The sequence below is a fragment of the Guillardia theta genome (genome assembly GCF_000315625.1).
Source record: "Guillardia theta CCMP2712 unplaced genomic scaffold GUITHscaffold_107, whole genome shotgun sequence".
NCBI classification, from domain to species: Eukaryota; class Cryptophyceae; order Pyrenomonadales; family Geminigeraceae; genus Guillardia; species Guillardia theta.
Window position 1 is genome coordinate 14731 of NW_005434567.1, and position 11549 is coordinate 26279.

Genomic DNA, 11549 nt, shown 5'->3' on the forward strand with positions numbered 1-11549 from the left:
GCGCCCGCGCCGCCAGACGCCGCGGTATTATCAGCCAGCGCCGCGTCCGGGCGCGCCCGCGGCCCCGCGGCGCCGGCCGCGGCCCGGGGCCGGGCCCGGGCCGCCGGGGGCGGTACCCGGCCGTCCGAGGCTCTCAGTGACTAGTCACCGTACCGTACGGCAACTTTCACTGAGTTTCGGCGCCGGCCGACTCTAGTAGACCGGCGTACGGTGACTGTCTTCAAGTAGTGCTCCGAACGTTTTAAGTCAAGTTAAAGGTCCGATCACGGTACGAGGACCCAGTGGCAATCAGGAGAGGCGGCGAGCCTGGGAGGCTCCGACACAGTGATCGGACGCCGACTCACAGAAGCTGAGTCGACTCAACGGTCTCGGCGAGCCTCTCAGAGTCTCGGAGCACAGCCCGGCTCAGCTGTGGCACTCGGCGGCGCGCCGCACTGCCACACTGACATGCCGCGGCGGGCAGGGCCGCCCCGCCGGGCTGGAGACGGGGGCCGCACCGTACCGTCGTAGTACTGCCTTTGTCCTCGTACTGATTTTTAACTTAACTTTGAGTAAAAAGTTCAAACTGCCGTAACGGATGTTAGTAATGCTCCTCATCATTGATCTGGATTCCGCCGGGCGGGCAGTGACTGTCCGATTAAACTGGCAAGTGATTTGAGTGCTTGCGACTTTGATCTGTTGTGATTTACTTGTGACTTGAAACAAACTGCGGCTCTGTACTGGGATCGTCTGTAAATAAACCTTACAACACCACCTTCAATCTGTCCAACCCGCCGCACTGACGCATCGAAGGAAACTATCCCCTATTCTCGATATGGTCGAAAGCATCTTTGAACAACTGTCCCATCTCCATGCTCCATTGCCCAAGTGCCTCTTCGTGTACCCAGGAGCTCGATGTGACTTCCTTCGTGTCGTCAAGCATCACATCACTCACATCACTTTGTAGCTGGTTTTGTGTGCGAGCATTCTTCTTCGCTTGCGATCGAGCAAGGGCAACGACTACCTCTTCCCTCCCTGTCCCAACCCTTGGTCTCAGGCGCGAGTAAGGCCACTTTTGGATGCCCAGTCGCCGGCAGACGTGCTTCATCGTCGTGATAGAGAAGCCCTGAGACGAGATGTTAGAAGAGAGGAGGAGAAACCGACGACGCCGCGTCGGCGATCTCGACAACGTACCAGCAAGTCAGCAGCTTCCTGTTGTCGCATGACGAACAGGCTCTGGATGAAATCGACCGTGAGTTCTGAAGTTTTCTTTCTTCTGTTGCTTTTCATTGTCGCGGTATCTTGGAGGTAGGGCGGACTAGTACTGGCGGCGCTATCCATGACTAGATCTGGCTCGCTGCAGAGAACGTATCTGAATTGACCGATCGTGCAATCCAAGAATACTTGGGGGGGTACACTAGGAAAGCGAGGGAGAATGAAGTAGGTATTGCGTTACAAAGACAAGGAGGGAAGGAAAGAGCAAGATTGCACGGAGGGGTGCTTCAGGACCGAACTTTCAACTTCACGCGCCAGCGGGAGAAAGTACAGGCGAGAAGAGGGCAGCGGCTGAACTCACGAAGAGCAGTCAAGTCGCAAGAAGGGCAAGCAGCGCAAGAGGGAGGAGAGCGGAGGGAGCGGAGGGAGCGGAGGGAGCGGAGGGAGCGGAGGGAGCGGAGAAGGGTGGGGGGGGTGCGGAAGGACACGGGGCGGGGAGATGCGGAGTGTGTAGTAAAGTTGGTAGCTTGTGGTCGTCGTAAAAGCCTGGAAAAGGCATTTTGATTATCGAAAAGACTTCTTTTCAAGAAGTCAACCGATCGATTGGAGTAAAAATGTCTGACTAGAGGTGGGCATCCCCAGGGGGCGGTGGGGGTTATTCGGAACAATGAACCATGGTGTAGGTACACGACAACCAGCCGGATACAGGGGTGGTGTCGATGCTCCAGGGGTCAGATAACCAGCTCGGATGATGACCAACCAAATAGGTGGTAGCATATCGGTCAGTTGGGGTGGGGTGGTGGTAGGGGTATGCTTTTCAGGAGATGTAAGGGGTAGTGACCACGGGGGGTGTGCCGGTTGAGATGAGCAACTAGTACATTCAGTAGGGTTGTGACCCTCTGCGTAGTGTACATACGGTTCCTAGGACCTACTGAGGACACGTTGCCCTCGGAGGAGCAAAATAAAAATTTGGAAAAGCGGAAACTAAAAAAAAAAGAATAAAAAAAAAGGGAAGAGAACAACCAAGTATGCAGATTCGTTAGTTAGCACATAGAACGTGCGCGCGCGCGGGAGGGGAGGGAGGATAAAAGGAGAGAGGGAGGGAGAGGAGTAGCAGAAATATCGCCCTGGCTGAAGGAGGGTCATTTGAAGGAGGGAAGGACGGAGAGGATGAGGGCGGTCGAGCATGGTTGTTTGGTATGGAAGTGGAGGCCGGGGCTGGAAGTTAGACCCGTGCTGCATGTTGGAGGGCAGATGAAGGGAAGAGCCGGAGACTTTCATGAGACTTTCATGCAGATTCAGATAAGATGAGCATGGTTGAGTGACGAGGAACTGAGAGGAGGAGAATGAGGAGCTAGTTGATGGTTGCCTGTTGAGAGCTGAAAGAGTCGCTGCCACCATTTGCTCTCAATTTCTCGCGTCGAATGATGCAGGAAAACTTTCCTTGGTCGCAATAGATGTCGCTGCTGAGGGATCGAATTTTTTCGAATGCTTGCTGCTCGGTTCATGACGTGCAAGTGGACTACGAATACCTTTTGCTAAGAAACGCCGATGTCGTCTCCACTGACGAGGGTGTGTGGTTAATGCTGCCATAAGCATTGTGATCTAGCAGTAAAAGTAGAGGAACTTCGAGCCGAGATTGACTTGTTCCATTTGCTGCTCAACTTTGGCATTTTGACCAACAGTGTACAAGAGATCATGTTCAAGAGGTCTGTCTGTGCAGGGCTAGCGGAATATGAGATGTAGGTGCTGAACTGACGCAGCAAACACGCAGGCAGCTGCTTCCATCTTGTCAAAGGACTTCTGGTTACTGTCAATTACCTTTGATCAGCATTATCTAGGCTCAGATCAGTTCTTGAATAATGTCATTGATGCCTACGAGTGTACGAGAGCAAACTCAGTGTTGTGTACTCCTTGCTGCTCTATAGTTCTCTCGCACCATAAGCTCGTTTGTATCTCCCATGGAGCGCTCTTTCGTTTGTCAGGGCCACAATGTCGCAATGGTCAAGTCACTCTTGAAATTGCGTGCCTGCCCTTCAGACGTTGTGAGTTGCAGGGTGTCAACACGCGAACCGAAGTCCACCTCACGTGAGTTTCAGGAGGTCAAGTGGCAGTAGCTGCCTGCCTGCCTGCCTGCCTGCCTGCCTGCCTGCCTGCCTGCCTGCCTGCCTGCCTGCCAAGCTGCCTCCCAGTGCCTGCAGTGCTTCCCCCGGGAGTCCCGGCTGCCTGCAGTGCCGCAGTTGCCTGCCTGCCCGGCAGTCACTGTGAGCCTGTGCCTGGCCAGTTAGGTACTGACGGTGTAAACTTGCAGAACCGTTTTCAAGTTTGCGGCACTGTGTGCACAACGGTCACCGGCAGCCGCCGCCCGAGTGACGGCCCGTGCCGCGAAGTAGTACTTATCATTCTAGTCAGGCTCCGAGTTACTTTCAGCCTCTGCGACTGAATCAAGCCGCCAGTTCACGGTGGCCGTGTTGCCAACATCAACTTCCCGGTCCCCGGTGCCAGTGACTTCCGAGTTCGGAAATCTGCCGCTGGCGGCCGCCGCCGGGCCCACTGAGCCCGGCCGCCGCCCGGTCACACGGTGGCCCGGCCTGGGTTGCCGTTCCGGCTTTTTGTCCGATCAGCGCCCGGGCCGGGCCGCGTGCGGGGCCGCGGGTGCCCGGCCGGCCACGCCGCGGCGGCGGGCCACGGCGTGACCGGCGTCACGCCGGCGTCTGACTCTGTGAGTGAAGTAAGAGTCACGGCCGCGCCTGAGTCGGCCCGTTGGTGACGGCGTCCGAGGCCGCTGCCCGCCCCGGGCCCCGGCCGCGAGAGTACGGTAACTTCTCAGTTACTGAGAAGTTGAGTAACTTCTCAGTTACTCAAAGTTAAGTTAAAAATCAGTACGAGGCCCAAACTGGGAGGAGGCCGCAAGTTGACTCAGTGACCCGGCTCAGCCGCCACTGCCGTATGGGCTGACCGGCGTCAACCGTGCCAACTTGCCTTCCGAACTGTCGCACTCTCCGAGTCGCTGTCTTTTCTCTTCCGACTGAAGGCTCGCCCGGCCGTTTGGCCCGCCTGTGCGACAGTGTCAGGGTCAAGCCTCCTTCGGACTCTCCGAGTCCGGGACTCCCGGACTCAGTCCCGGACTTCAGGGCCTGATTGTCCTCCGACTCGCCGTAGTACTGATTTTTAACTTAACTTTGAGTAAAGGTCGCACTCAGCCGGCCAAACGGCGAGTACCGTCAGTAGTACAGTGCGGACTCCCCGGATCAGTGGCGGGCATCGGAGTGGGCCGCTGAGCCCGGGCCGGGCCCTCAGGCTCTGGCACTCAGTGCACGGTGACCGGACCGTGCTGGCCTGCGATAATCCGGCAACAATCATTTACATCATTTTTGTCCCTAACAGGATCGTTTCCTACGGTTTCCCCTGGCAGCGGTACCTAACGGCTCCCGCATGCTGAGAGGAGGAGCGGGAGACTGGACGGAGGAGGAGAAGAGAGGATCAGAGATGTCGTCCTGACGCCCTCAGACCTTCATCAGGCTCATCACATTCGGGCTGCTTGCTGGGATACTCTCATATCTTCATCCTTTTCCTTACCAAGACATATCGTCCTCCGCTCCTTTGGTTTAGACGGAGAGTTGCAGTTCAGCGTACGAGACACACCTGGCCGAGATCTGAAGCCGGCCATGCCGAGTTCCATGCTGATGCGCTACCGCCCACCTCTGACTGGGCTTGAGTCCCACCTATCAGGGTTGGACGTGCTCAGGTGAAATGCGAACTTTGCTCAACAGGAAAACCTGACGATGCATCGGTGGTCAGGAAGAAAGATTTTGATCACAAGACAGAGCTGCACAAGAGCAGGTTGAAGAACATGAAGCCAATGATTGATAACAAACCCCCGGCGACGACAAACATGAAGCATTTGCAGTTCAACCGGAAAAAGCGAGAGATGGACTTCCAGCGGTACAGCGCGATCGAGAAGGAGAACTTCCGTCTCCTCGACAAGATGAGCAGAATCATGGTCAGGAATGCAGCAGATTCCGTCTTTGGAGAGCACACAAATCTAAACTGCCCTGCGCTGGACGGTGAACGTGCCAGGAAGAGAAGGAATGACAAGCTCATCGAGCAGAATCAGCTGATTGGACGGAGATTGCGGGAAGCAAAGCCATATTACAGCTTGGCAGAATGGGATAAACACACAAACAGGACACACAGTCTCATGTCTCACATCTGTAAATACCCCAACCAGGTGAGCAGGATGCAAGAAATAGTTTTCCCTTCACCTTACGACGTTTAAGGTCTTCCCCGCTCGTGACTCCTTCCACTCCTTAACCGCCAAAGATTCACATGACGAGCTCGACGTAGGGAAAGAAAGCCTTCGAAGTCGTGTCTCTGGTGAGACTTTCGTTGCACTCCCTCCTTCCTTTCCACTCCCTCCCACTGCATTGTCGTTGTTGCCTCTTCGACCGTCTTAGTCTCGCCCTCCTTCCTCCCTTCCCTCCTTCCTCCCCTCCCTCCTTCTACCGCCGTCCTGCCATGCTCTTTCACTCACTGACAGCATGGTGCAGAAATGTCATCCGGGAGCGGGCACACCAAAGTTCTGCGGTGAAGCTTCAGCACATCAGCCGCCGTCTGAACGCCTCACTTGCTTGTGCAGGAGGAGGCCACTACCTTCGCTCAACTCACACAAAGGCCCAAGGTCTGCTCGGTCGCCTCATCTTCCTCCCTGCCATACTGAGAGTGGGATAGGAACAGGAATGGAGCAGAATCGGCACCGCCGATCCTGGATGGAGGTTGAACCCATCGACCTTTCCTTCCGATTTCTTGCTCCCCCCTCCCGCTCCCGCGCCCCGCATTGTTCAGTATCGTCTTCTCCTCCACGACCTGACTCGCTGTGTGATGTAGACGCCGACAAACTGAACGACCTGCATGAATCTGCAGCTGCCAACGCCAAGGTGCCGTCTTCTTCATGTCACAGAGTAAGTGCTCGGTTGACGCCACAAGTCCAGGGTGAAGAAGGGAGGGAGTCTCAAAGAGAAAAGGAGCGGTCAGCAACTACGGGGGACGTTGACCTGAGTGCGATGGATCAGAGCAGGGAAAGTGCGTCGTACTCGTTCGAATTCGAGGTGAAGAGTGATCTCACTGCCTGCGGCACCATCGCCGACTCTTCAAAGAGTACGTTCTCACCGTTCAATGAGCAGGGGGACTCGAAGATCGAAGACTAGAGTTGGTTGGTGCTGGTGGCACACGGAGCGCGGCACTGGTTGGATCAGGATGATGTACTGTAGAACTCAACTAAAACACGGACCGTCCGGTAAGACTTTTCAATCCGACCCGGTCACGTCGGCCAAGCCGGGACTCCGCCGACTCGCCGAGTCGGGACTCATGATGATGACGGAGTCACGGGCCGGTCACCGTACGGTGACGTGCCACCCGGTGACCGGGTGCGGGCCAGGGCCCGGCCGGGCCACCGCGGCACTGCGGCATTCAACTGAAAAAGTGATTGACCGACGGCGTGATCCGGCGGCCCGGCGCCGCTCTGCCAAGTTATCTGAGGCTTGAATCACACTGTTGACGGAGCCTGAGTACGGTCCGACGGTCGCCGGACGGTCCGATGGCGGCCCACGGCGGGCTGCCGCGACCGGGCATCCGATGATCGGAGCGGCCGCCCGGCCGCCGGTCAGCTGCCGCGGCGACTGCCGCGCCAAGCCTGACGTGATCGGCGTAGGCTGGGCTAGTCGGCTGGCGCGGGCCCCGGCGTCACATTGAAACTAAGTTGACACGCCCGGCCGGCCGCGCGGCCCCGGCCCGTTCCAGTGATCAAATGTTCTGTGTACAGAACATTTCTTTTCGTTTCTCTGCTGTGGGGTGGTGGGGTCAGTATCCCAAGTACCCCTAGTGTTAGGACCCCTGGTGTTAGGACTTTTGATTGTAACCCTACCTGTACCATTCAAATTGATCACCCTACCCCTTGAAAATTATTCCTGTTTCCTCCACCCCCTTCAACACTATCACAGTACCCCCCATTTTTCCGGTTGATGTAGCCAGGTATATGCAATGTACCTAGATTATCGATGGACCCACCCTCGTGTACATGTGTAAATTGCAAACCCTACCCCATAGTTCCCAAGGGTACCCTGAAAACTTTACCACCCACCCGTACAATTTCCTTGTGTTTCCACGGAGGACCCTACCCTACCCTCAGTCTAGTACAAGTACCCTACCACTGGACTCCAGTTCTCGATGTCTTAAAACACGGTGTTGCACCCCTGGTACCCACCTTCAATCCTGTGACTGACTCATGTACCCGTACCTTTATGTACCCCTACCCCCAGACTTTGTTGATGACCCTGGAAAGTTACTCAACGCACCCTCAAGTCTGTTTGATTTCTAATATTGGAAATTGGAATGAAAATACAGTCAGAAGTTCAACTTGAAAGGGGTATTTTTACCAGAATATTTTGAAAGTTCAGACCATTTTGAGCAGACCATTTTTTTGATTTGAAATCACGGGTAGGGTAGTCTAATTGCAACGAGGTACCTCTAAATTGAAATCTGTACCCCATTTCCATACTACCCTACCCCACCGAATCACTACCCCACCTGCATTTCCGTGCTGATTCTATGCCCCACACAAGCGCCATGCATGGGAGAGGGCAACAGAGCTGGGGAGAGGAGGAAGAAGAGGACCGAAGAGAATGGCATGAGCGAATCAGGACACATCATGCGCAGGGAGTGGGTGCAGAGCTAAAACCGATGGGAGAAGACGGGATACAGAGAAGAGCGGGGAGATGATAGTTCGAGTCAGGACTCCCAACTGAATGAAAGGGAAGCAGGTGTATTCCTGACAGAGGGAGGGAAGAGCAAACTTGAAGGAGAGGAGAGGGAAAAGAAAATGCGAACGTTGAACAATACACAGAAGAGATGAGTGAGTTGGATGTATTTGCGACGCCCTCGTTGCAGTGGGTTGCAGCTGCGACTTATCAGGTCGTCGTGGGTAATTGGGAGCAAAACCGCTGGCTGCTGATATGAATATCTCTGATTAGTGTCCTGCAGCCTGCTGCGCAAGAGTAGAAACCTTTATGGTAAAAGAACAGGTTATTGCTGTAGAAGTTTGTTGTCAGAAGAAAAATCCGTTCTTTTCAAGCCCCCTTTGATTCTGCTAGGAGCGAAAGAGCTTTCGCTACAGGATTATTGAGAGCAAGAGCAGTTCTCTGATTGGATCCTTGTCTAGTGATATTGATATTTTGGTTCACGAGAGCGTGGTACTAGAACTGCATGCTTGAAATTTTACTTTCGTGATTTTTCCTTGCATTTCTCGATTTTTCGAGATTATGTTGGCCACCTCCTGACCTATCCTACTGCAGATGGATTTGTTCCTAGCGAAGGGGTTGTAGCGAATCCGAACAAACACCTAACACGAATGAGACTGTCGTCGTGCAACCTTGCATTCTTGAGTCTGGGAGTTGTCCTGCTCTTCGACGTCCTCTGCGAAGGTTCCCCTAATATCAGCATGATTTTCGCTCGGCATGACCATGTCTCGCCAGGGTACGTCAACGTTGCCCATCATGCAGCATTGAGTGGAGTTGGGCGTGCTCAAATCAAGAAGAGCGTTGCGAGCAAGAGGCCCCGGTATGTCTTGGATTCAACCCACGCTCCTTCCCTCCCTCCCTCCCTCCCTCTCTTTCTCCCTCCCTTCCTCCCTCCCTCCCTCTCTCCCTGGTGCGGTTGATGTATCCCTTGACTAGCTGCTCCTCGTCCCGCAGATCTTCCAGCGTGCGCAACGTCTTCCTTCCACCTGGTGGAATTCCTCCAGTTGATGATGACTTTGAAGAGTCTCCCAAGAAGCAAAGGTCCCCCGCGTCCCCCGGGTTGATTCGACCGGGAGCGTGCCCAGTCTCACTCCCTCCTTGCAGGTCAGAGGCAGGAAGGCGGCAAAGTGAATGGGATGACAGGAACAGCCCGATCAGAGATTACCATCCTGGTCAGTACAGCGTGCAGCCCAATCGTGATGAAAATACTGTGAAAAGATGTGCCCTGTTGCGCGTCGCAGCCGTGCTGGCATCTTTCTGTATGTGACATGATACGATGTGTCATAATGAGGCATCTTTCCGTTTCATGTGGGATATCTTGCGACGTGTAGGAGCTGCATCATCTCAACTGTATCTACTTTGTCGTCCGTGCATGCAGTGTTGCACGATGGAGGTTTCCACCTCGCCCCTCTCACTTGTTGTACCCAGTGACAGGATCGAACCTCGCGAGCCCGGATGAGCTGAATGAGCTGCTAAGACCGACTGGACTTGACCGTCATCGGTATCCGATGCCCATGGCCTAGCGACGTGAACGCCTGAGTCACAGCAGGCTGAAACTTCATCCGGATGAAGCCTTCGGAGCGATCTTCAGGTCAGACTGCTCACTTATTGTCCTGTCGATCTCGGGTTATGTTCTGTTTTCGCTTTTGTCATCTTCCTTGAACCGTTTTCCCTTTACTTTCCTCACTTTCCCCTGGCGCTGGCAGGTTCGAAGGGGTCCTATCAGACACTCTTCCCATCCACAAGTCGGCCTGGACCAAGGTGGAAGAGAGAAACATCGATTTGTACCCAACTTCCTGAAAATCCCCCCGCAAAATTCCAACCTTTCAATCCGTCCTTCTGAACTTCTTCATGCGAAATCCGATCTTTTTGCCGGCCTAAAATTTCACCTGCCTAGGTTGCGGAGGAGATGAACTTGCGGATCCCCGAGGAGAACGATGTGAAGATGGCGATGACGATGCCGGCAGAGAAAGTGTGACATGCTGTCCTGCTCCTGATAGTTGTGAGACCGTGTGATCTGCGTCCAGGCGATTCAGAGAGTCATGTACTGGACTCAAGACTGGGGAGACACCAAGGTGAGGGAGAAGGATGTGATCGAGTTGTCATGCAGCAGCCAGCTCGCAGGGAGGGAGAGAGGAGCGAGAGAGTAGGAGGGGGAGAGGGAGGAGCGAGAGAGTAGGAGGGGGAGAGGGAGGAGGCAGGCAGGCAATGGCGCCTGACGATGCTTCGTTGCTCAGAGGATTGCTTTCCGCAAGGCCGAGCTCTTCTTCGAGTGCTGGCAGGTGAAACTCAAGCTCTGGCAGGGCCTGCGAGCTTGACAACCTGCCAGCAATACGATCATGCTTGTTTGGAGGAGACGAAGGAGTGGCTGGAGAAGCTGTACAAGGTGATGGCCATCGGGCACGATCTGCTCTGTCTCACAGTGATGTGGCTTGCGACAGGCCTCCATTCCGATCTGCGTCTGCTCTGAGATGGACGTCAACTCCCTCAACGTCTCGCTCACCAAGATGGTGTTCCTGCTTCCCCTCGCCTCTCTCCCCACCTGCTCACCCTCGTTGGCCCCTAGGGAATCTCGCAATATAGCATTGCGATGGTAACGGCTGAAGGTAATTGACTTGCCCTCCATCCTTTCAAGTCGCTTCCCACCCATACTCTTCCCTTCCCTTCCTTTTCCCGTTCTTTCCCCTCATTCTCCTTCCTCTTCCTCTTCCTCGTCCTCTTCCTCTTCCTCTTCCTCTTCCTCTTCCTCTTCCTTCGCTTCCCCTCCCTTGCACTCTCGTCTCCTATCACTTTCCTGCCGTTTGCTCCCTCTGTCACTCCACGTCCCTCCTTGCTCCGTCTACATTCCTCGCCCATTTCCCCTTCTCGTGTCTTACCTTGCTGGCAGATGACTGCGACACCCGAGCACAGATGTATCTCAGCGCAGCTCTCAAGCTGAACAGGTTTGACGTGCACGAAAAGCTTCTCTCTCCTTCACCTCTCTCCTGTCCTACCTGTCTGCTCCTGCTCCCCCCACTTCCTCTCAGCCTTCTCCTTCGCCTCGCCCTCGCCCCCCCCCCCCCCCCCCCCCTCTCCTTCCGATCAGTCTGCACCCGCTTCCTTGTCCTCCACCTCTTGCTGTACAATCACATCCTTATCTTGCACTCGCCTCATCGCTTCTCACTGCCATCATCGCCAGACCTCCTCAGTTCTGCGTGATCTTTGATGACGATCCGGAAAGCATCAGCTCCGCCCATGACATATCTGCTCAAGTGAGTCCTCCCCCTCATTCCCGCACTCTCGTATCCTCCTTCTCCACCCTCCTGCTCTTCCTTTCTCTCTTTCCCTCGTCCTCTCTCCTCTTCCCTCCTCCCCTCCTCCCCTTCCCGCATCCTCTCCTCCCCTTCTTCCCTCCTCCCCTCCTCCCCTCATCTTTCTCTTCCGCTGCCTTATTTTCTCTGCTTTCAGGTCGTTGCAGTTCTTGGCAGATACGCGCGATGGGAGCTAACGGGAGCAGACATGACCGTGTCCTCACTGGACGAGCTGGTGCTATCCGCTCTCTCCTTTTCCTGCCTTCTGCAA

General features: G+C 55.0%; 2 protein-coding genes across 2 annotated transcripts; both read left to right on the forward strand.

Annotated features, from left to right (window-relative positions):
- Positions 1–4657: 4657 nt before the first annotated feature.
- On the forward strand, positions 4658–6401 carry GUITHDRAFT_165693 (hypothetical protein; the record flags this gene model as incomplete). The annotated part of the gene is made up of 7 exons (XM_005823486.1): positions 4658–4942; positions 4996–5425; positions 5542–5571; positions 5745–5781; positions 5834–5875; positions 6082–6131; positions 6267–6401. Exons 1-7 carry the CDS (start codon positions 4863–4865, stop codon positions 6399–6401), a joined length of 804 nt encoding a protein of 267 aa, XP_005823543.1. The 5' UTR covers positions 4658–4862.
- Positions 6402–8589: 2188 nt separating this feature from the next.
- On the forward strand, positions 8590–11475 carry GUITHDRAFT_165694 (hypothetical protein; the record flags this gene model as incomplete). The annotated part of the gene is made up of 15 exons (XM_005823487.1): positions 8590–8672; positions 8724–8808; positions 8943–9160; positions 9417–9489; positions 9538–9579; positions 9695–9749; positions 9886–9960; positions 10016–10063; positions 10226–10270; positions 10318–10374; positions 10430–10498; positions 10555–10594; positions 10876–10930; positions 11167–11239; positions 11446–11475. The coding sequence occupies exons 1-15, from the start codon at positions 8600–8602 to the stop codon at positions 11473–11475; spliced, it is 1038 nt and encodes a 345-aa protein (XP_005823544.1). The 5' UTR covers positions 8590–8599.
- Positions 11476–11549: the final 74 nt, after the last annotated feature.